The sequence below is a fragment of the Propithecus coquereli genome, unplaced genomic scaffold (assembly GCF_000956105.1).
Source record: "Propithecus coquereli isolate 6110/MARCELLA unplaced genomic scaffold, Pcoq_1.0 Scaffold122, whole genome shotgun sequence".
NCBI classification, from domain to species: domain Eukaryota; kingdom Metazoa; phylum Chordata; class Mammalia; order Primates; family Indriidae; genus Propithecus; species Propithecus coquereli.
This window is the reverse complement of record NW_012136303.1, coordinates 1,931,080-1,956,221: the sequence shown is the minus strand read 5'-3', so window position 1 is coordinate 1,956,221 and position 25,142 is coordinate 1,931,080. Positions and strand designations below refer to the sequence as shown.

Here is a 25,142-nt window from a genome sequence, read left to right as displayed (position 1 = left end):
CGGTAATGATCCCTCCTGTGCTTATCTTCCAGGATGTTTTGGAGTCCAGTCACTGCAGCAGTTTTTCCCCGGCTAAATTCTTTCCTAATGTTTCCAGCATTCAACAGTCATTCCTTTGTACTCGATCCTTTTTTAAACCCTTTATTTAAAAATTTTACATTTACAGAACTGTTGCAAAAATGGTACAGTGAGTTCCTGCATACTTTTCAGCCAGTTTTCCCCAATGTTAATATCCCACGAAGCCAGTTATCAAAACTAATCAACACTGGTTAAAAAAGAAAAAAACTCTAAACTACAGCACTTACTCTGATTTCACCAGTTTTTCCCCAATGTTGTTTTTCTTTGTCCTTGGTCTCCGCCAATTTGTGACAGTTCCTCATTCATTTCTTGTCTTTCACGACCTTGGGATTTTTGAAGAGTACTGGTTAGGTACCTTGTAGAATATCCTCTAATTGGGTTTAGTTAAATTTTCTCATGGTGAAGGCTAGAGGTTTTTGTGAAAAATACCACGGAGGTGATGTGCTTGGCACATCGTGTCACAGGGCACACGACATCAATATGTCCTGTTTCCAGTAATATGAACCGTGATCTCCTGGTTAAGGTGGTATCTGCTAGGTTTCTTCGTTGTAAAGTCACTATCCAATCTTCTTAATATGCAGACACACCCTTGAAGGAGCACCAAATGCTTCCCCACTGAAGAGGTGCTACCGTGGAATGAAAACTTGGAGTTAGATCACCACCGCTGATCTGATTTAGCAAGCTCCAGTGACTGGAAGAGACAGCATTCGTAAACTATCGGGGACACCGATACTCACTATGGTTGCTACTGGAGATAACGCATTTGTGAATGTTCAGCACAGTAACGTGGCACGAGGTTCACCAAGTGGCCGCATGTTTTAGCATAAGTTATTTACTGCTAGAGGATCCAGAAGTAAGTTTAAAGAGCGGAAAAGGGGACAACATAGGGCTCTGGGAAGAAGGGAGCCCGTTTTGAAGGTGAGAAAATGATGGAGCACAGAGACGTGAAGACGCTTCTCCACGGTAACGCAGGGGTGGGGCTGAGCTCGATTTCCACGTCTGTAGACTCCCAGGCCAGCCCTGACCAATTCATCTCAGAACTTGCACGGACTATTCCCAAGGGGGTCGCTCCGGAGCCTCCAGAGGTACCTGACTACAGCGCCAACCCCGCACTTTCCCATGTCGTCAGCGCGTTTTGGCTCTGGGCCTCTCTTTTTGCCTCAATCTGGGCGCAAAGGGGTCTCAGCGACCGTCCCCCTCGCCTTCATACTCTCCCTCCACCCAGGGTCTCCAGAGCCAGCTCAGACCTCGACTGAGAGTCGAATGCCTCTTGCGACACCGAGAACCAGCATCTTTTCGGCACAGCTGGAGTTGGGAATTTTCCACAGCGAAAGCGCTCTTTCGCTTTTAGCTTTGAGGCAGCTGACTTAGGATCACCTCGCCTGGCCGTCCCCGCACGCCCCACGCTGGTTCCTGATAGGCTACCGGAGCTGTCCGTTTTCACAGAAAACCGCGCAGACGCAGAAAGGCTGGGGACCGGGCTGCTTGTCGGCAACGCAGAGCTACCGAATCGGTCCAAGATGGTGAGTGTCTGCGCGGGGCTTGTAGCTGGCGGCCGCCCACCACCCGCGCCCGGCCTTCCATCCTCCGTGGGTGGAGGAGACTCAGAGCACCGGACAAGGAATCCGTGGGGCTGGGCGTGGCCGGGACCGGGACGAGCTGGCTGGAGGGCGGAACCCAGGCGGCGCGGGCCTCCAGACCGAGGCGGGGCCACCGGATCCCGCTGCCCCCTTGACCGGAAGCGGGAGCCCGGGCCTCGGCGAGGAGTCAGAGGGGTGGGGAGGCTGTCCACGGCCCCTGCAGGCTAGCGTCTTGGGCCTTGTTGTGCAACCTTGATAGCGTTTCTTGGAAGCTCAGTTTGTGGCAGGCTCCGCTAAGCGCTTTATATATCTTGTCTTTCTTCCTCTTCACAGCGGTGCGAGGTAGACACGACCATTAGCTCCATTTTACACATTTGGAATCTGAAACCCCGTGAAACTGAGTGCCTTGTCCTAGGAAAGGGTGGAAGTGGATTTTGAACCCTAGAAGCTTGGCTGCCGCCACTCTATGTGGCTCTTTGGAGCCGCTGGGACTGGGTGCGTGAGCCAGGAACGGGCGGGGCCTACCTTTGGGGATCCCGCAGCCTACTTTGCTGGCTGCAACTGTGGGCTCCCTTTACGCCTTTCCAGGGTTTTGTGTTTTCTTGTGTTCTTAATCCTCACAGCTTGTACGAAATTTGAAAAGACATTTTAATTGTTAAACCATTTGAGTGCATTACTTTTTCAAAACTCTTATTTAGAAATCTAAGGCTTATAAGAAAAATTGAAAAGAAAAAAGAAACAGTGCCATCACCTAGAGGCAACCACTTGCAGTTAGGCATATTACTTTTTTGCTTCCGTGTGTAGTTTAGCTTGTATTGAATGTGTGTACATTTGTCTGTTCTGCTTTCTTCATTATTATGCCACAAAGAATGTCTCCACATCATTAAAAATACGTAATAATGCTTCAAATATATATAATATCATCTTTCACATCACTTTTTAAACTGTAAAAAAAATTTATTTTTTTGAGACGGAGTCTTGCTCTGTCACCCGGGCTACCGTGCCAGCGATCCTCCTGGCTCATCCTACAGAGTACCTAGGACTGCAGGCGTCCACAACCACACTTGGCTAATTTTTAAAATTTTCTATAGAGACGAGGGCTTGCTATGTTGCCTAGCCTAGTCTCGAACTTGGGGGCTCAAGTGATCCTCCTGCCTAGACCTTCCAAAGTGCTGGGATTACAAGGCATGAGCCACCGAGCCTGGCCACAAATGTTAATTTTTTGATACCTAATAGTTATACATATTTATGGGGTACATGTGATATTTTGACACATTGATACAATGTGTAATGATCAAATCAGCGTTTCAGATATCCATCATCTCAACCATTTATTATTTCTTTGTATTGAGAACATTTCAGATTTTCTAGCTATTTTGAAATATACAATAAATTATTGTTAACTATAGTCACCCTACTGTGCTATCAAACACTAGAACTTATTCCTTCTATCTAACTGTATTTTTGTACCCGTTAACCAACCTCTCTGTTCATCCCTCACCCCTTCCCAGCCTTTCTGGTAACCATCATTCTGCTCTCTACCTTCAAGAGATCAACTTTTTTAGCTCCTACGTGTGAGTGAGAACATGCAATATTTGTCTTTGTGTGCCTGTTTTATTTCACTTAATGTAATAACCTCCAGTCTATTCTGTTGCTGCAAATGACAGCATTTCATTCTTTTTATGGCTGAATAGTATTCCATTATGTATATATACCACATTTTCTCCATTCATCCATTCCTGAACACTTGAGTCCCTGTCTTGGCTATTGTGAATAGTGCTGTAATAAACAAGGGATGCGGCTATCCCTCATCCCTTTGATATACTAATTTCCTTTCCTTTGGATAAATACCCAATAATGGAATTACTAGAGTATGGTAGTTCTATTTTCAGTTGTTTGGGTTTTTTTTTTAAGAGATGAGGTCTCTGTTTTCCAGGCTGGATTTGAACACCTGGGCTCAAGCAGTCCTCTAGCCTCAGCTTCCCAAGCAGCTGGGACTATAGATACCACCACCATGGCCTGCTAGTTTTAGTTTTTTGAAAACCTTCCATACTGTTTTCCATACATCCTATAGGTACTCACTTACATCCCACCAACAGTACTTGAGAGCCTTTTCTCTGCATCCTCACCAGCATTTGTTATTTTTTGTCTTTTTGATAATAGCCATTCTAACTGGGGTGACGTGATATCTCATTGTGGTTTTGATTTACATTTCTCTGATGATTAGAGATGTTGAACATTTTTTCATATACCTATTAGCCATTTGTATGTCTTCTTTTCAAAAATGACTGTTCAGATCCTTTGCCCATTTTTTAATGGGATTATTTGGTTTTTTACGGTTGAGATGTTAGAGTTCCTTATGTATTCTGGATATTATTCCCTTGTCAGATGAATAGTTTGCAAATATTCTCTCCCATTACAGGTTGTCTTTTCACTCTTTTACCTTTGCTGTGCAGAAGCTTTTTAGTTTAATATAATTCTGTTTGTTTTTTTTGGTTTTTTTTGGTTTTTTTGTTTTTTTGAGACAGAGTCTCACTCTTTTGCCCTGGCTAGAGTGAGTGCCGTGGCGTCAGCCTAGCTCACAGCAACCTCAAACTCCTGGGCTCAAGCGATCCTCCTGCCTCAGCCTCCCAAGTAGCTGGGACTACAGGCATGCGCCACCATGCCCGGCTAATTTCTCAATATATTTTTAGTTGTCCAATCAATTTCTTTCTATTTTTAGTAGAGACGGGGTCTCGCTCTTGCTCAGGCTGGTTTCGAACTCCTGAGCTCAAACAATCCGCCCACCTCAGCCTCCCAGAGAGCTAGGATTACAGGCGTGAGCCACCGCGCCCGGCCTGTTTGTCTGTTTTTGTTGCCAATGCTTTTGAAGTCTTAGCTATAAATCTTTGCTTAGACCAATGTCCTAAAGCATTTCTCAGTGTTTTCTTTTTAGTAGTTTTATGGTTTCAGATCTTACATTTAAGCATTTGGTCCATTTTGATTTGATTTTTGTACGTGGTGAGAGGCAGGATTCTAGTATCATTCTCCTGCAAATGTATATCCATCCAGTTTTCCCAGCACCATTTATTGAAGAGACTATCCTTTCCCCAATGTACAGTCTTGGCACCTTTGTCAAAAATCAGTTGGCTTTAGCTACATGTGGTGGCTCCCCCTTTTAATCCCAGTGACTTGGGAGGCTGATGTGGAAGGATCAGTTGAGCCTAGGAGTTGGAGACCAGCCTAGGCAATGTAATGAAAATCTGTCTCTTAAAAAAATAATAACACTCTGGGAGGCCGAGGCAGGTGGATCGTTCGAGCTCAGGAGTTTGTGACCAGCCTGAGCAAGAGCGAGACCCTGTCTCTACTGAAAAAAAAATTAGAAAGAAATTAGCTAGGCCAGGCACGGTGGCTCACGCCTGTAATCCTAGCACTCTGGGAGGCCGAGGCGGGCGGATTGTTTGAGCTCAGGAGTTCGAAAGCAGCCTGAGCAAGAGCGAGACCCCGTCTCTACTAAAAATAGAAAAAATTAGCCGGGCATTGTGGTGGGCACCTATCGCCCCAGCTACTTGGGAGGCTGAGACAGGAGGATAGTTTGAGCCCAGGAGTTTGAGGTTGCAGTGAGCTATGATGACACCACTGTACTCTAGGGGTGACAGAGTGTGACTCTGTCTCAAAAATAAATAAATAATTAAAAAAGAAAAGAAAAAAGTCAATTGGCTATAAATGTGTGGATTTATTCTAGGTTCTCTGTTCTGTTCCACTGGTCTGTGTGTCTGTTTTTATATCAATACCATGCTGTTTTGGTTGCTATAGTTTTGTATTATAGTATATAATGTAGAAAATGCATGTAGTCCCCATCTTGCTTCCCCATAGTAACTACTGTTGGCAGTTGAGTATGTTTCCTTCCAGATTTGTTTGATACATAAACACATTTATATATAAACTGCTTATTACATGAAACTGGAATATATATATATTTATACATGTTAAGTTTATTTTAAGCTATATGAATATATATCTCATTCTGCAACTTGCTCTATTCACTTAAAAAATCATTTTTCTGTGTCATTATACACAGATGTACTTCATTCTTTTTTTTTTTTTGAGACAGAGTCTCACTGTGTTGCCCGGGCTAGAGTGCCGTGGCGTCATCCTAGCTCACAGCAACCTCAAACTCCTGGGTTCAAGCGATCCTCCTGCCTCAGCCTCCCGAGTAGCTGGGACTACAGGCATGCGCCACCATGCCCGGCTAATTTTTTCTATGTATTTTTAGTTGTCCAATTAATTTCTTTCTAATTGTAGTAGAGACGGGGGTCTCGCTCTTGCTCAGGCTGGTTTCGAACTCCTGAGCTCAAACAATCCGCCCGCCTCGGCCTCCCAGAGAGCTAGGATTATAGGCGTGAGCCACCGCGCCCAGCCTACTTCATTCTTTTTAAGGGCTGTATGGTATCCTGTTCCCCTATACACATTCAGATGGTTTATAGATTTTTACTCCCAACAATGCTACAGTGACTGTGCTTGTGTTTTTTGCACTCATGCTAGCGGTTATGTAGGATGGATTCCTGGATGTGGCACTTCTGGCTTGCATATTTTACATTTTGGTGGAAATTGCCCTTTAGAACAATGATATAAAAATCATCCATAATTCTCCTCATCCAGTTTTACTCCTCCTCACAACTCTTTTCATCTTTGTATGTTCCCCTTCCTCTTTGTTCACATGTGCATATTTTTCAGATACGCCTGCTGGGGTTTTTTTGTTTGTTTTTTTCTTTTGTGTTTGTTTTAATGACCCAAAACATTTAACCTTGTTGCTATATCATCTTTGTCATGAACTATTTAGTGACAACATAATAGTCAGTGAAATAGTTATACTATAATTTTGTGAACATTTGGATTGCTTCCAGTTCTTAGTTAGTAGAGATAATGCTGTGATGATGCTTCTGTGTGTGTATAGTTTGTTTTGTTTTGGTTTTTAGCTTATTAGAGTATTTCCTCAGGATAATTTCTCAGGAAAAAAATTTCTGAGGCAAAGAAACAAATACTTTTATGATCTTTGCAATATATCATCCTGTAGCTTTCCCAAAAGGTCGTTTTGCCCTTGTGCCGTTTGCCATAAAAATGCCAACATTTAAAAAGAAACCTCAGCACCGGTGTAATTTTTCATTCCTTTGTTTACAAGGAATTATGGTCATTTTGTTGTGTTTGTAATTTCTCTTAGGTGTATCCTTTTTGCCCACCAACCTATTAGAGACTTGCTATTTTTCTTAATCATTTTATGTGATGTTTTTAGAATTACTTTTGTCTGTTATATTTGATGCAAATATTTTTCTGTCCTATTTGATTGATTATTGTTTTACAGAAGTTAAGCTTTATGCTTAGTGGTCAGATTGGTCACAGTTCCTTCCTGAATCATTTGCTTCAGGTGGTTATCACTCCTATGCTTAAGGAAATAAATAATCCTGGAGCTTTATGGCTGCTTGTTTTTTCTTTTCTTTTTTTAAAAGTTTTTCTTAAATTTTTTGCACATGGTGCTGCTTGTTCTTCCATTTGCCACTATACATGCACCCGGGAACTAGAGAACCCATTGCCTTGAGTGCATTTCTTTCTCATCATTTAGTTCTTAGCTTAAAGATTACGTGCTCAGCTATTCCTGACCACACTAGCCAAAGTGGCATCCTCTGCCCCCAACCCAGTCCCTGTACCCTACAAGAATATTGCTTACTTGTTTTTTTTGTTTTGTTTTGTTTTTGTAAGTCTCTTCCCCCAGAATGTGAGCTCCGTGAAGGCAGGGACCTCATCATTGTGGTCATTGGTATTAAATATATTCAGCTCTTCTCTTGACCTACTGTGTGTTCTTAGGCAAAACTCCTCTCCTTTCTGAACCATGTTTCCTATAACATGGAGATCATACTAACCATGCAAGGTGAATGAGAGGCTCAGGCGAGAGCATGTGTCTCAAAGCAATATATGACCCATAGTAGGTACTGAGTAGATAAATGTTTACCAGTGTGTCCTCCTGTTCCTGGTAGGTGTGTGTTTACTTTTTAAACAGCCAGATCTCAGTGGATGGTTCTCATTAAACTTAGGATCACCTCAACCTTAGCTCTTTTTTACACTGGGTACTCTAAGGCCATGCCCCCGCTCCTGTACTTAAAAAGGTTGATTTTGTGACACAAAGTTGCAGAAATGCTTTTCATTTGTTCCTTCAGTATTTATTGAGTCTATCCTTTGCCCAATACTGGAGCTATAAAGTCTGGGTCCCTGCTCCCAGGGTGCCTGGAGTCTGAGGAGGAGATACTTGTGAGACAGACAGTGACACCCCATTGTGATAAGTCTGCGAAGGCTGGGTGCCACAGGTGCCCAGAAGAGGGGCTGATTTCAGAGAAGGCCTCCCACAGGAGGCCGGGGAGCTGAGTCCAGCGGGTTGGGAGTTAGTTACATCAAGCAGTGCACGAGGGAGAGGAGGGAGAGAGGCTTGTTTCCTTCAGACAGGAAACAGGACCTGACAAGGGCAGGGGCTGGAGGCCAGGACTCCTGGCAGGCTGCGTTTGTCCCTTGCCGTCCGTTCTCCACACAGCAGCCAGGGCCATCCTTTTGAAACATCAGATCTTATTATTCTTTACCTCAAAACTTACGGCTCCACAAATCATACCCAGCAAAAACCAGAGTCATTACTTGGTCTGCCAGGCCCACTATGATCCGGTCCTGGTTGCGGGCCCCACTCTTCCCTTGCTCACTGCCCTGCAGCCACACTGGCTCCTTTGCTTTTTCTTGAACATGCCAGACACTCTCCCAACCCAGGGCTTTTGTACTTAGCTCTTTGTGCTGTCTGGAATAGTTTCCAGAAATCTGCATGGCTGGCTCCTTCATTTCCTTCAGAGCTCTACTCAGCTATCACCTTATGAGGCCTTCTCTCATGATGTTATTTAATATTCCCATCATCTAGATCCCCCTTCCCTACTGTAGCTGACATTTTTTTTTTAGCTTCCTTTTTGTTGTTTAATGTCTGATCCACCTTCAACACTCCCACAAATGTCAGCTTCACAAGGGCAGAAAATTGTGTTATATTTTGTTCACTACAGCATCCCCAGGCCTAAAATGATGTCTGACACATAGAAGGTGCCCATAAAGTTATTAAGTTTCATCTTTTTCATTTGAAAATATCTGGGGGATATTTTGGACCTGGATTCTGACATCTTTGGTTTTAACATTCTTTCCCCTTTCTTTCCTGGGTTGATTGCAGATTGATTGAGCTATCCTACGTTGTCATCCAAATTATTCTTACGTATTCTTATTATGATGTCGAGCATGTCAGATCCCTATAGCCCCTATATCATAGACTTATCTCTTGGATACATGGCAGCTGGGGGGTGGTGGTTAAAATGTTATTAAATAGAAACAACAATTTTTTGAAAACAAAATAAAATCTTATCTAAAATTCCTTGCTTTTAATGTGGCTTTTTATTTTTTTCATAATCTCCTCCAGCCCTCTTGTTTTCACGTGGTTACACTCACCATGCACTTTTTCTTTGCATTTTACTGTTTTCACTTAACGTTGTAGCACAAACTTTTTGTGGTGGTATAACATGGTCTCTCATCACCATTGTTTATGTGTTTTATATTCCCATGTGTGGATAATTTACTTGGCCTTTCCCCTGATTGTTGAGCATTTCTAGTTCTTTCTGCTTTTTGCTATTGCAGATTTCACTGCAGCAAACATCTTGCTGTGTCTTTTGAATTACTTCCTTACCTTAGGATGAATTTCCAAGAGAGTTTCTGAAAGGGGCAGTCTTACAAAAATAACGGGAAAATACCTAATCCCACATAGGAAAAATACCTAATCCTACAATTTCCCCAGGAACAGTTAGAGATCAATCCTATGAGTTGTCTCACTAACAGGTACCCTGCAGGAGTTCTGTTTTATACAACTTCTGAAAAAGCTGAATGAATGGAAAAGAGATGTAAATCTCTCTCTTTCAAAATTGTTTTTTTGAGAATCTGCTTTTATAGAGCTCCAGAGTAAATAGCAGGAGAATGAGCTACAGCCTCAACCATATCTCAAGGACAGAGTCACGTCTCTGATAATCCCTTCTCCTTTCCTTTCCAAAGAAAGGCAGGAAACAAAGTCTTGGACTTTGACATCCTTACAGTTTTTGTTATCCACTTTTGTTATCACCTGCCATCACTTTTTTCTTCTCTTCGTGCCCCTTAAAATCAGCAAGCCACTTGGCCTCACTGCTGACATCTCCTTTCTCTTTCTTTAGGATGCCACGCCATCTCTCTGCTCTCTGCCTCCCTCCACCCCCGCCCCCTCTCTCTCACAGTCTCTCTCCTTCTAAATAATAAAATAAATTTTACTTATATATCTCAATCTCTGTGTGAGAAATCTTTCTACACCCACGCCATGATCACCTGGTAAGCCTTTCCACCCTAATAGTTTCCATGTCAGACTGAGTACTAGATAGTATTGAGCACTATTGTGCTTAACCACCCGCCCAGAATAGCACCTGGCACACAGTAGGAGCTCAGTGAAAGCCTGTCGCGTTACTTAAGATCTCACACATGCGTGAACCACTGTATTGTACTCTCACGTCCACGGGGCCCTATTATTTTACCCAGGCTCCAGATTTTAGAGGCATCAGGCTATTTGCCGTTTTATAGGAGGAACTTGTTTCCCCTTCGCTCTAGCATTTGAGAGTATTCTTACATCACAGGGGAGTGGGTGGCAGTGATTGTTAGCCTTGTGCCTTCCAGAAAAAGAATTCATTGTGCTGTCTCCACCCTATGTTTAGGATCCCCCCCCACCACCAAATCGTTAGCCCCTGGGGGTGGGGAACCATTTTCTTTTGGTGAATGGAGCCTCTGTTTCTAATAGCTCTCAGCCTTCGAGGAGCTTCTGATTGGATTCTAGACCAGTCTGGACAGGGCCTCCTGAAAACAAGCACACTTCAAGGCCAGTTTCCATCCACAGGAAGAATTAGGCCTGGTTCAGTTAAGCAGCTGTTTATTATGCTCCTACTCTGCAGGCCATTGTAGAGTCTCTAAGTAATTAGGCACAGTACCTAATACATGTCCCAGAGAGGCACAGCCAAGGGTCTGGGGAATCAGAGGTAGGCAAAAACTCTGTTGAATTGGGGGATCAGTAAAAGCTTTGGGGAGGAGGTGATGTCTTAGGTGGTCTAGAAGAATTCATTGGATTTCAGCAGAGAAGAGCCCTTGTAGGGTAAAAAGATACGGAGGTGGGGAGGTGTGAGCGTGTAGATGGAGAGTGGAGGGAAAGGTAAAGAAGGTGGGAGTGATAATGTAAAAGGCCTTGCATGGCAAGGTGAGGACCCAAACATCTGATTGTCTCCTCTGTTTATGAATGTCATGTGCCAGAGTATCCCACCTTGAGTAGTTTCTGGAAAATCAGGATTGATGAGCCCCTTCCTAAGGCACACTTCTTGTGGCTATATGCCATGTGTCACATTATCTTAGATGCCAGTTTGTTAAGTCACTGAGTCCTACTCTCATGGGGTCATTTTGCTTCCTTTGGAATGTTTTCAGTTGTGCTGTTTGGGCCACAAATGGCCAAGTGTCTTCTTCCTGTTAGACACTACTGTTTGGGTTTTTTCAAATCATCAGAGTCTTGTCCCCTGCTATACCAAATATATGAGTTATGGATGTGTATATATGCATTCATATCCTGCTCCCAAATAGCTGAGGGGGGCAGGGATAATAGTGCCTGGTGGACAAAGGGCCAGAAGCAGCCGCCTCCCTGCGGGAGGTGTGAGCAGATGCTCTAGGTGCTGGTGGTGGTGGCCTGGAGAGCTTTGAGTAGGAGCCAAGTGCCCAAGTATTACTTGTTTGTTATTGGAAGACAAATGTGTGATTCATCTGCCTGGGTTATGAGGAAGTTAATCCAGCCTAGTGATCCCTCCTAACCTTGGTCTTGTTTTCTGATAGGCGGAGGTGGAGGAGACACTGAAGCGACTTCAGAGCCAGAAGGGAGTGCAAGGAATCATCGTGGTGAACACAGAAGGTACACCCCACTCCCACCATGACCCGTACCCAGAAAGGCCCCGGAAACAGCCCAAACGCAGCATACCCTTCCTGTTTACTAAGCCCCTTCGTGTGCCTGATGTAATTTTAAGCTTTTTTTTTTTTTTTTTTTTAACACCTCCAGTGTTCTAAACAAAGGAAAAAGCCACTCAGTCCCACTACCCTGACAGATCATACTCTTCAGTATTCCATGCTTTTTCAGCCTTGTCCAGGCACAGTTTGGGATGGTCATAATCATAGTTGTTATTGTTTTGCATATGTTTACATATGAGGTTTTTTAAATATTGCTTCATGGTTTACATAAGCAAATTTTTTAAGTGCCAGCACAATGTTCATTAACCTATTTATGTTGTTTCTACTTCTGTATGAACCCATTAAGTGAGTATTATGTACCCATTTGTGTTGATTCTGCTTTTTTGCTAGATAATTCTCTAGTCGACTTCTTTGTACCTACAGTTTCTCCCCCCTCTTCTGGGAGATAATTTGAGCAACTAGAAAGAGGGTACAGGTACCAGTTTTCCCAAATCACACATGGTAAAGAAGGGAACTAACATTTATCACACACTTGCTCTGTGCCAGGTCTCTGGCTGGTGCTTTACAAACATACTGTTTCATTTATTCCTTAAAGCAGCCCCCTTGTTTCCATTTCGCAGCGGAGACAACTGAGTCTAGAAATTTAATTGATTCGCCTGCCATCCTAGAGCCGAGATGTAAATCCAAGTCTGTCTGAGTACATGTGTGCTTTCTCCCACACTGTGCTGTGAAAAACCAGAGGGTAGCTGCTGGTCTGTGGCCCCAGGCCCTGATGCTCTAGGCAACGGTAAGGACAGGGGCTCCAGAATCCAGCAGTTGTGAGTTTGAATCCTGCCTCTTCTCCTGATTAGTTTTGTAACCTTGGGCAAGTTACTTAAGCCTATAAATGTGGATAATAATTATATCTACTGTATAGGCTGGAAAGATTAACTAAGAATGAACAATGTACAGCATTTAGTACAGTATTATCACCATCAGTTTTGGGCTGGGACACATTTGTTTATACAAACCCAATTACCTCGTCAACTTCCCCTGTTGGGTTGGGAGAATCCACATGCTTCATGCCTCTAGGCCACAGTGGTTCCCAAATTTATCCATTCATTAGAATCGCCTGGGGCTCTTGTTGAACATACAGCTTTCCAGGCCTCTGCACTAGAAAGTCTGATTTATTAGGACTATGGTGAGACCTGGGAAGTCTGTGTATTTACCAAGTACACCAGGAGATTCTTTTGATCAGATAAGTTGAGAAAATTCTGCTTTAGAGAATAGATTCTAACCAGAAGAGGCTGCAATGAGAGCCACAAGCCTAAGACTCAGAGCAGATCTGTATCCATCTGAAGGCTTTCCCTCAGAGAGACTGCCTAGGATGTATTTTTAGGGCTTTGTTCCTTAAGCCCTGGGGTTCTTTGCTGCCCCTAGTAGTAGAGATGGAGGCCCAGGTCCTGTTTTCCACTTCAGTCAGAGCAGCCCCAATCAGATCCATTAGCTTGTATCTCTGCATTAGTTTTAATTTGGGGAAAGGGTTTGACCAATTTAAAAACTACCTTACTAGAGTATACAAAAATAACATAATGCAGTGTGAGGCTGGGGGGGGACAGGAACGCCGAGACATTGCTGCTGATAGCAGCACCTTGGCTAGTAAAGGCCAGGCCAGAACGGTGTCTGACTCACCTCTGTTCCCAGCGTCCATACAGCACATGCACCATATTCGGGTCAGTGAATGTTTGTTAAATGAACAAACCGCAGTCAGTGATGCCACAAGTCCCTTTGATATGTGGTAATTCTACTTTGAGGAATATGTTCAAAGGAAATAATCCCAAAGGAAAAAAAACAAATTTTCGCAAGCACATTAGATGCTATAATCATTAGATTAATAATTGTAATAATGCCTATAATAGCTAACATGATTGAAAATAATAATACCCTTTTCCAGGTACCATTATAAACACTTCACATGCCTTACTTAGTTCATTGCTCCCGCCTTTACAGACAGACATGTGGACATCCCACGAGGTCAGGCCATGCCCAGGGTCACCCCACAATTGCCTAATGCAGTCTCTTCAGGGATACTAGTGAGCAAATTGGGCTTGGTCTTGTCCACAGGGAACTTACACTGTGGTGGGGAGGGACATAACGTCACTTCTGTAACAGTGTGACATCACCCTAAAGGAAAACTGCACAGTGCTGGGACTGTAGAGTGGGGGCACTGACGACCACTGGAGAGAAGGCGACTGCAGAAGGTGGAGACATGAGGGGCCAGTGGGAGCCATGAGTGAATAGGGGAAGGAAGGAAAGTTCCAGGCAGAGGGATCTGCAAGAAGGTGGCCTTGCATTGTATAAAAAGAGAAGGTCAAGGGGTCTAATCACCTAAACCTTGCCATGCCTTGAGACTGGTAGGCCTCTTACCCTCAGGGCCCAAAGGTGAGCTGAGGGGAGGGTCCCTGGCCAGGGAGCAGGAACAGTCAACCCTGGGCTCCATCCTAGCTCTGGTTCTGGCCCTCAGTGGGTGGGCTCTGTGTGTTAGCAAGGCCCTTGCAGGCTTAAGGTTATTGGGAATGGGATTTATTATGTGGGTGGCATTGATAAAAAATTAACATTTATTAAGTGTGTACTCTTTCTAAACATTCTTAAATGAATTAAGCCATACGCAGTTCTCACAGCAGCACTTTGAAGCATAGGCATTATTTTACAGATGGGGCAATGGAGGCTAGAGAGGTTAAACCACTTGCCAAGGCCACAGAGCTGTGAAGGGGCAGAGCCAGGGTGTAAGCCTAGGTCAGATTTTGGGCCCAGGACCCTGCTGATCTGGGCCACAACTGACCGTGTTCCTGGTGCCCTAAGAAGACAAGGTTGGGCCAGTTTCTTGCCACCCAGTGGACAGGCCTGAGAATGACTGCCTTTGGTGATCCCTAGGCTGGTCAGTTATGGGCCAGATTAGCAGGTCCTGGGCCCAAAATCGGGCTACTTGTGTGTGAGGAGCCACATTCTTCACAAGTGACTGTTAGCTGGTGGGCTCATGGAGGGAGCCTTCTGCTGATATGTCACAGCCAAGTCACAGGCACCTGATGACCCAGTTGTGGCCTGGGGCTCAAGTTGAGCCACATTCCTCACCTCCATGACAGTAGGCACTGTCCAGTGAGCAGGTCCATTTAATAGTCCATCTCAAGGAAGCAATCCTCAAAACCAAAGGCTTGGTGTACCGTGGTACTCATTATGCAGTTGATTTTACTGTAAAAAACTCGGCCTGAGTACCCAACAACAAAATGGTCAACTCTGTGGACTGTCCACATCGTGGGCTCTTTGAAAGAGGCAGCAGTGCTGTTTACAAAGGTTAAATATAGACAGAAACACACTTTAATTTGAGGGCACAATTACGTGTGTAGACAGTGTGTTTACAGCTAGGCTGTGAGCCTCCCTGGATGGAAATGGCGGTGGTTATGTCCTAGAACAAGTTGACCTTTTTTTCTTATTCCCACTTTTCAGTATTTAGAAATTTTAAGAGCTGTCTTCCTGGTTTGGGTTCTAAGCATTACGAATGACAGTCTCTCCTCTCATTGCTGGAAGCCAGTCTAGGCAGCACAGCCCTGGGAAAGGAGCCCAGTGGTGGAGCCAGCAGACCCTGTGTGAGCCCTGCCCCACTGCTTACCTCCTGTGTGACCACAGACAGGTCACCTCGCTGCTTAGTGCTCCCGTTGCCTAATTGACTCATGAAGTGGTACCACCCACAGAGTAGTTCTGGGGCCTGGTGCTGACATACTTGTGCTCAGCGCTGTGCCTGTCACATAGCAAGCCCTCTGTGAATAGTGGCAGCGATTGTTAACTGCCAGCCCAGTGCTCTAGAATTAGGGGTGTGGGGTGGGAGCTTGGCAGAAAGGGGCTCCAACGTCCTGCTCAGTCTCTGTCTGTTCTCCCCTCAGGCATTCCCATCAAGAGCACCATGGACAATCCCACCACTACACAGTACGCCAACCTCATGCACAACTTCATCTTGAAAGCGCGGAGCACTGTGCGTGAAATTGACCCCCAGAATGACCTCACCTTTCTTCGAATTCGCTCCAAGAAAAATGAAATTATGGTTGCACCAGGTAAGGGGTCTTCCACCTCCCCACTTAGGAGCAGACCCTCACAGCACATTCTCCATGGCTCATGAGGAAGGCCTGGCACATTGGTGTCTCCAGAGGGTCCAAGAAGGGTGTGAGAAGTTGAAGAAATTGAGCTGATACCTCACTGCCCAGCCAGCCCTCAGCTAATGTCCCCCGTCAAATCCTCACAGTGACTCTGGGCCACAGAGGGGAGTCCCGGTCTCCTGGGGGAGATAGCATAACACAGCATCACCTCTGCCCTGACACGGGGAAATTCACAGGGGCATTTGAGACAGAGGAGGCCGTTGGCAAAGGCCTCCCAGAAGAGGGGACATCGGAGCTGAATCTTGAGGGCCAGGAAAGAGTGTGCGCAAGGTGAAGGGGCAGAAAAGCCATGTTTGGAAGAAAAAGAATTCAGTGATTCTGAACCTAAACGTAAAGCAAAAATACCACATAGTCATTTTATCCCTGAAAAATTGTTCTTTGCCCTCTCGTAAAGGACAGTCCTGTCTCTCTAGGCCCCATATACTGGCTTTTCCTCCAGCACTGGAATAGATTGCCGTGTGTGTTTTACACGAAGTGCTTGGCTCGCACGGGGGGCAGTGTGGCACCACCGAAGCTTGTCTTTAGGCCTTAGCACCATTCTCAGGGTGATGAGATGCTCATCCTGGGAGGAGCCCCCAGGACTGGGAGCCCAGGCGGGAACAGCAGGGCCACCTCTCCTGCCCTGCCTCCCCTCACTCTCACTCAGGGCACAGAATGGCAGATCCTCCAGGATGGTTTCTGTCATTACTTCTTTCTCTCCCGTGCCCTTCTTCAGCTGAGCCACGGAGTTGAGAGTGCAGGAGTCACTGGCGCACGTGATGGTGCACTTAGGTTGCAGTGCAGCTTATCTGGGACATCAGAGTGTGTGGGAAGGCGTGGGAGGTGAGACTTTGGTCCAGTTTAGAAGTGGCCATGAACACCAAACTCAGCTATGTGGACTTGATCCTGTGAGCAGAGGTTTTTAGGGCAGGAAGTTATATGGTTGTGATTATGGCCTGGATCAAGGAAGGCAGTGGGGAGTCTGGGGACAAAGAGTGCCCCTGGGCTTGGGCTTGGCAATACGGATGGTGAAGAATCTGAGGCTGCAGAATCTGAGGCTGATGGGGGGTCAGCCACTCCCAGCAACACACCGACATTAGCTCTGTCCCCAGCCTGCTCCAGCCCAGCCCACCTTCCTAGAGGGATGGGAAGGAAAGAACCATAGAGCCAGTCACAGGAGCCCACACCCAGGGAGCCCAGTCTCCCTGGGACACTCCCTAGAGGAGCGAGAACAGAGCACATCAGTCACAAAGAAGAACATAAGGATAACTTCAGAGCCATTTATTTCAAAAATATGCTGTACACTGTTTAATGCATCCCCTGCCAACCGATGCCTGATCCGTCAGGGAAGAGACTGCAGGAGGCACAGAATCTGTTTTCCCGGCTTTATCCCTTATAAGCGTGACTTTGGGCAAGTCACAGAACACCTCCATGCCCACATCCATAAAATGTTAGGTAGGGGACCGTGCTGCTCTGGTCTCCTAAGACCCCCCTGTCTGGTTGAGTGTGTTGGCTTGGGTTGAGGATAAAAGCCTTGGAATCAAATTTGAATTGAAATCCTTCCCAAGACTTCATGTTGTGTGACTACAGAAGACAAAGCTTCACTTCCCTAAAAGTCAGGCCAGGAATCGTCCCTCTACTCACCCTGCATGTCAGAGCCAACCTTGTGCTCCCCAGTGGCCCACCTGGGAGCTCAGAGTGTGAGGTAAGGGTAGATGGGTCTCCAAATTAGGCAAACTCTCCAGTGGACATTCTCATGGCTTAAAGCTTCTGAGAACGTCTCCTCTAGAAGGGCAGACTCACCTGAAAGCGCCTGGCCGTCCACGTCTCAGCTTGGCAGCAGAGGTGTCTCCAGCTTGGCCTTGAGGACCTGCAGGCATTCAGAGCCCATGAGTGTGGTTGGTGCTTGAGTTCAAAGTGGGCAGCTCCCAAGTTAGGGGTTCTCCTCGGGAGGGCGGGTCACAGGCCCAGAGAGCCCACAGCCTAGTCAGTGGAGGCAAGGAGGCTCGTGTGCGTGTTCTCTCTCTCTCTCTCTCTCTCTCTCTCTCTCTCTCTCTCTCACACACACACACACACACACACACACACACACACACACACCTTGCCCTGCTGGAGGCTGTGTGACACCTTTGGGGTTGTCTTCAACTCAGTGAGTGCTTCTTCAGATTAGCCTCACAGCTGCCTCTCAGAACCTCAAACCCCTCTCCCTGGGGCCCTCCCGCATGCTGTCCTGCTGCCCAGAACATTCCACCCTTGTCACTTGGCTAACCAGATGCTTATCTGTGTCTTTAAGTCTGTCTTCTCCGCTAGACAGTAAGTTCCATGAGGGCAGGGACTTGTAAGCATTTAACAAATAGCTGCTGAATAAATGAATGAATGACTTCCTGAACCTCCTCCATTGCTGATACCCCACTGCTGTGTTAGCGGTGGGTTAGCAGTGAGGATGGGGACAGGGATGTCCGGGCCATGGGATTTAGGATAAAAAACAGTGATTTCACACTTGGACACACCCACTGTGGTATGGCCAACAAAAAATACTGGGTTTTGATGCCAGAACTCCTGTGGGCAGGACCACTGACCAGAGCCTTGGAGGCATTAAGGCTGGATTGCCATAGAGCATGGCCCCCGGGGCAGCCCCCAGCCAAACAGGCCTAGCTATCGTGTGTGAGGTGGCCCCGTGGGACTGTAATTAGCACCCTACACATGGTGAGCAAGCGGAGCAGCCCAGCCCAGGAAGGACATCTGTGGCCCTTCCTACCCACCTAATCTGACTCATTGATCCAACTGAGAAGCTGCTTCCCAGGCCACAAATAGCAGGTGGTTTCAGACAGTTTGGCTGAACACATATGTACCACATTTCACCCCATCCTAGCCCAGAACAGCCCATGTGAAGAGACATTTTAAGACAAGAGTTTTGGTGTTCACTTACTCACGTCACCAAAATAAAGCTGAGGAAACTCAGTGTAAACAACTTCTGACATGCTAATTCTCACAAAGCACTTGAGGTGGTATTATTGGATTTAGAGCTTGATAATTTGGAATAAAAGACACTGGTATTATTGTGTCTGTTTATATCAATGAACTTGCTAATTATTTCTTTTTTTAAAGTTTTTTTGAGACAGAGTCTCACTCTGTCACCTGGGCTAGAGTGCAGTGGCATGATCATAACTCACAGCAACCTCAAACGTCTGGGCTCAAGCGATCCTCCTGCCTCAGCCTCCCAAGTAGCTGGGACTACAGGCATACACCACCACCCCTGGCTAATTTTTCTATTTTTTTGTAGAGACGGGATTTCAGTCTTGCTCAGGCTGGTCTCGAACTCCTGGCCTCAAGCGATCCTCCCACTTTGGCCTCCCACTGCATGGGAGGCATGAACCACTATGCCCAGCCAATTATTTCTATTTTTATTAGTGATTTTTTAATCTATGCAGATTGCTTAGCCATGGAACTGTCGGTCATTTAATTTCTGTTTCTTATCTAGTCGCAACAACCCATCATAGTGGGAAGAACCAAGCTTTAGGCTTGAATCTGAACAGCCACAAAGCAGACATGGCTGAGGTCTTGCCATTTCTCTCATGCTCAGCAGGGGGCAGCAGACAGAGGAGTTTAGAGTCTGGGGTCAAACCCAGCCTCCCCATCCCCATCCCACCCCCACCCATATATTTACCTTGGCTTGGGCAAGTCATTTAACTCTCTGAGCCCCAGTGTTCTCCGAGTGATTTGAGAATTCATTGAGGTGCCACATGAAAGCGGTTGACCCAGGACACATAGAAGCCTTGGTAAATGTTTGTGGTTTGATTATTAAGTGGGCAAAGTTGAAAGACCCTGCTTCTCCAAGTTCCCCTTCTATAAAATGAGAGGCGGTCATACTTACCCTCTGAGGACTCGTACTTACTGTGATTTTATGGTGGACATTTCTTAGTGGAGTTGGTATCCAGGCAGCTTTGTCTCTTTTTGACCTAGTGCCTTTGAAATTTTCTTGTCCCGAAGGATCCGGAAAGCCAGCAACTGAGCTTGAAACAAAAACTGACATTAACCCAAGACCAGTGAGGTTATGGTTGGAATTCCATCTTTGACACCAACTAGCTGGGTAACCTCAAGCTAAAGGTTCTCTCAGAGCCTGCAGCAGCAGCATCACCTGGGAACTTGTTAGAAATGAAAATTCTTGGGCTCCACCCAGCCCCACTGAATCGGTGCCTCTGGGGGTGGAGCCCGGCAGCCACCAGGTGATTGGGACGCCCTGGGGTTTGGGAACCGCTGCTTTAGGCAGTTCATTGAAACTCTCTGAACCTGAGTGTCCCCACCCGGGAAACAGGGATGAGTGTCCTGCCTGTCTGATGTTACTCTTTTTTTTTTTTTTTTTTTTTTTTCAGCAAATTATGGGTGTACATACGTTTAGGTTACGTGTGTTGCCCTTGGTGTTACTCTTGTGGGGAGGATCAGAACAGAGGATGTGCTGCAGCGTGGCCGCTGCCCGGGAAAGGGCGAGACTCCGCTTGCAGGAGTCCCACAGGAAACTTGCAAGTTTATCTTCTGTTTTCCCAGCAAGTGGAATTAGCCAGAGCACTGATACTTTTTATTGCTCTCCTCCCCTCCCCCCGTTTTATGGTTAGTGATTCAATTATGTAGTTGCTCTGTTATGTTTTTCTCTCATTTGACATTTAGTGATTTTTTTCCTTTTTTTCTTTTGCAGATAAAGACTATTTCCTGATTGTGATTCAGAATCCAACCGAATAAGCCACTCTCTTGGCTCTTTGTGTCATTCCTTAATTTAATGCCCCCCAAGAATAATGTTCATCATGTCAGCAGACTGGCACGTGGAAATCGCCTTAGAGCCGACGCAGATCAATCCAGTGACCATGGGAGGGCTGGCAGCTCTGCCCACCCCACCAAAGGAATCCCCCTGCTGCGCCAGTCTCCCCAGAGTTCCCAGGAGGGCCCTCTTTCCTCACTTCCAGGTTTTGGAGCAAGAGCTTGTGAGAAGCCCACACCCAGCTTCCTTCTGACCTTCAGTTCACTTTGTTGCCCTTGGAAAAAGCTGTTTTTCTTTAACTAAAAATAACTGAAATGCTTACCCTGCTGTTGTGTCTTTAAACACTAGGTTGACAAGGCTCTCTTCCTGTGTAATCACATGGTCTGAAACTGAGCCAGGTGCCTCCCCAGCCCCTGGTGGCAGACAGCGCTCATGGCCTCTGAGAGGCCGGCTCCTTGTTGCCCCTGTGGCCACACTCACTGTAGCTTGGTATATAATTGGTGCCCCAGTTTCTGGGCCCCTTGTCCCTAAATGCCCCTTTTATCATTTCCCACTCTTGCCAGTGTTTTGAAAGATTTTTTTCTACTACACTGCACTGGGGAAAGCAGTAGAGTGATGTTTATTGAGGACCCAGAATGCATCCGGTTGTCACATATAGTAGATACCACCTCACAGTACCCTCTGCAGAGTGTTAAAGCTACCTGAGAGGTGAGGAATTGGGGTCTAGAGAATGGCTTGCCTGAAGCCCCACAGCCAGGAGCATAGTCTCTAACTCAGATGGCCTTGCTCTTTCCACACTGCCCACCCTGGAAACCTGGGTGGTCTCATTCACCAGATGGAGCTCACCCTGGGTCAATGTCTGCCCCCATAGACCTTGGACTGGGGTGTGCAGGGGTCCTCTCACCAAGAGGTTCCTAAAACTTAACCTGTGCTTAGTGAGGCTCCGGGCCACCCATCATCCAGAAGCACCCTGGTTTTTTTCCCCCAGAAGCCATATGTATTTACTTTTTACTGTGTTTTTCTTTTTGTCTTTTTTTTTTTTTTTTATGTCCCAAAATATCCAGGTCCCGGGGTCCTTGATTTCGGCTTTCATATGGAGTCTCTCTTGACTCTTCAAACCCTGCAATGTTTGATTGAAATAATCTGCATTTTTTATTAGTTCCATTTGTTTACCTTTTTTTTTTTTTTTTTGGTTACACAGGAAAAAGACCCAAAGCTGTAGTGTGAGCCTGGAAATCCCCTTCCATTGTCCTCCCTGCCCCAGAAGTAACCGCTATCTACAGTGTGAGTTCTTCATCTAGCAACAATGCTTTTCCAGATTTTCCAGTGAAGTTTTCTCAATGGTAAAAGAGTAAAACATGTACCCTTGGGAGTTTAGGGGTATAGTTTATCAGGGCTTGGCAAAATTTCTTTATAATTTCCTATTTTAATGAAAGTGTTCACCTGTACCTTCATACTAACCCTAACTTTAACCCCAAACCCTAATCCAAACCCTATAAAGAAAGGCAATAAGAATTTTCTACTTTATAATATCTTAATATAAAAACAATCCTTTCAAATAATTTTCCCCCAATCTTCAAGTAAAATTGGTTCTCTGGGAAACACTACTGTTCACCCTGTCCCTATGGGCCCAGGAGGAACCCTTGAGAGAGACTCCACATGGTAATTACTCCCAGATTCCTTGTTTTAAAAGAAAGTGGGGTATGGCCACCTGTATTTTCCTTTTGCTCGCAGAAACTGTTGGAGACCAGGATCCAAGTCTGAGGCTCCCTTGTCCTTCTGGCTTGAGTTTCTCCAAGAAGGGAAATGGGGAAGCAGGTCAGGGGGGTGAGGTCAGGTTTCTAGTGGGGGGCGGGGGGAGGTTGGTCCCTGGAGGGAGGTGTTCTGGCTCCAGAGCAAGGGTTGGAATAGGGTTTGGGGGCCTGTCCCTCTGCCACTCCCTCTTGTTTGCTTTAAAGTTCTGTGTCCAAAACTGTTCCATCAAGGTCCTGGGGAAAATTTAGGCTCAGTATGTCTTTGGGGAAAACCTGATGGCTTGTGAAAATAGAGATACTCTTCCTCCCAGTCCCTTGAGCACTGGGATTTCATACATCAGAAGCCACCTTGGGCGCATTCGAGTTTGTAACGCAGCAAGTATAACTCCCTGGACTCAAGATGTCAAAACTTAGGTTTTTAAAAGTCTGTAGTGGTATTATACATGCAAAATCCTAGTGTTTCTGTACTTAAAAGTAGCAAGTGTACAGGAATACAGTACCTGTCAAGGTTAGAAACTGACAGCTCCCCTAGGCCTGGAGGGAAGGGCATGGTTTCTGGATTTCAGAAGTTCATTTGCCAAAATAGCAAAGTTGTGTCCATGCCCCAGTATTTATTATGAAAATTTTCAGACATACAGAGAAATTGACATAATTGTATGCCTTCCATCTAAATTCTGTAGTTAACCATTTTGCTATATTTGTGTGTCACATAACTCTCCATTCCTCCATCCATCCTATTTTTGATGCATTTCAAAGTATATTGTAGACAGTACACACCCCTAAACTCTTCCTTGTGCATATCATTGGTTTGTTTCCTTTTTTGGCGGATGGGTAAGATGTGCGTACAGTGAAAGGCACAAATCTTAAGGGACAAATGCTGACCCCTGTGTAACCCCACCCCCTTTCAAGGACACATGACCCCAGAAAGCTCTATCCTGCTTCCCACTCAGTCCAGCCCACTCCCCAGAGGCAGCCCCTGTTGTGACTTCTCCCAGGTACGGTTCTTGCCCTCCAAGGTGCAGCTCTTGTCTGGGGTCCCTGGGCAGGGGCCTGCTGTTTGGGGAGATGCTGCAGCTGCCGTCTCCTTTCGTCGTTCGTGCCTCCGCCTCAGAATTCTGAGCTGGTATTACCAATTCTCCAAAAACTAAAAACGCTTCCAGGATTATAGGCTTTCTCCTCTTTCATATGTTTAGTTCTGAAACCAACTGCACTTTTGTACATTGTTTCATCGAGAATCTTCATCTTTCCACACCAAATTCTGGCTTGTCTTTACTTACCAAATTACCAGAAAAGGAAAAAATGGGAAATGGAAGTCTCATACATTCCATCAGCACAGCACAGCAGGTAGGAACCACTAAGTTGACAAACACATGAAATTATTAAGACGCCCTCCACTGCTCAGGGAGCATAAGCTGATCGATCACACGTTCAAGTAAGAAGGAAAATAACACAATTACAGAACATGTTCAAAATGCTAGTCCTGCCACTATGGTAAACAAGCTCAATTAGATCAAAGGCAACTTCATGTTGGTCTCCCACAGTCTTTAAGTTTATTCTCCAGGGCTGGCTGCTCCCCTGCCCCTTGGTGGACTGTAGGGCAAGCCCTGGGGAGGTGGCGTGCCAGTCAAGTACGAGAAGGAGCCTTTGAACTACGTTTGGAGACAGAGGCCACCCCTTCCCCAGCGTGGGCCCACTGGGAGCCCAGCTCTGCAGGACAGCAGCAAGTGTTTGGTTTTTCCCTTTATTTTATTTGCCCACCTTGTGCCGTCACCTCTTTTGCCCATGTTGCTAAGAGAAGGGTGAGATGGGGAGAGGAAAGTTCATGGTTTCCAGATACTGTCATGAAAGGGCTTCTGGCTCTCTGAGCCTGGTGAGTGTTTAAAGCGGAACCTTTCGCTTCTGGTGTGTTTTTCATGAGTTTTCGGGGGCCTGCCTCCACCACCCCTCTGTCCGGCAGCTCCTACCCGCAGTCCCTTTCCCGTGGATGATGAGCTCTTTCCGGCTGACCCCTTTTCACTTGCCTTTTGGCCCCTGGCTCTCAAGGTCCCCCTCTGCCCATTCTCCCTCTGTTGATTCAAGGTGAAGCAGAAACTCCACAGCTCCCTCCATGGGTGGTGAGACTCATACACATCAGTAGCCTCTAAAAATTGTCCTCTTAACTTCCAGCTCCCTTGTAGGCTACAGACCAAGTAGAAGTGTGAAATTCCTTGGAGCCACCTGGTTTTGCAGTCCTGCATTCGTCCTTCTCATCTCCTTGGCCTATGGCCCAGGGACGATGTCTAAGGGGTCTCAGCAGAAACTAAGGTGAATGAGGATAATTCACTTTTAACATCCTAGGTCAGAGGAATATGTTGTTAGTGACTTTCCCTAAAAGGCTAGGTGAAATAGGGAATTTCATGATACTTTTTAATTCTCCAGATTTTGAATATCTTTTTGACATGTGAGACTACTATTTGATTGTTGGGCATTAGATTTCCATATATATTTAGGGAAAACACGAACAAAAGTAGCAGGTTGCCTATAATTTGTTTTTATTTTATAGTAATCTTCCTTTACAAACAGTGCTTTGTTTATTCCTTCAACAGGTGTTTAGTGAATGCCTCCTATGTGCCAGGCTCCAGTAAAGGACATGGTGATAAGAGCTTACATTCTAGTGGAGGTGAGACAGCCAGTTTAAAAAAACAAAAACAAAACTATGCTTCGGCTTCTTCCCAGACTAATAAGTCATATATCCCTGAGAGTAAGCCCTGGGCAT

At 45.8% G+C, this 25,142-nt stretch overlaps 1 protein-coding gene across 1 annotated transcript; it reads left to right on the top strand.

The window, feature by feature from the left end:
* The first annotated feature begins 542 nt into the window (after positions 1 to 542).
* On the top strand, positions 543 to 20,954 carry DYNLRB1 (dynein, light chain, roadblock-type 1). The gene is made up of 4 exons (XM_012637658.1): positions 543 to 1,601; positions 11,586 to 11,661; positions 15,632 to 15,799; positions 20,574 to 20,954. Exons 1-4 carry the CDS (start codon positions 1,599 to 1,601, stop codon positions 20,615 to 20,617), a joined length of 291 nt encoding a protein of 96 aa, XP_012493112.1. The 5' UTR covers positions 543 to 1,598; the 3' UTR covers positions 20,618 to 20,954.
* The last annotated feature ends 4,188 nt before the right edge of the window (positions 20,955 to 25,142 follow it).

What these genes read in the sequence shown, in the direction of transcription:
- DYNLRB1 (XM_012637658.1), top strand. An exon ending in CATCGTGGTGAACACAGAAG is followed by an intron (nt 11,662 to 15,631) that starts GTACACCCCACT and finishes TTCTCCCCTCAG; the next exon opens with GCATTCCCATCAAGAGCACC. An exon ending in TGAAATTATGGTTGCACCAG is followed by an intron (nt 15,800 to 20,573) that starts GTAAGGGGTCTT and finishes TTTCTTTTGCAG; the next exon opens with ATAAAGACTATTTCCTGATT.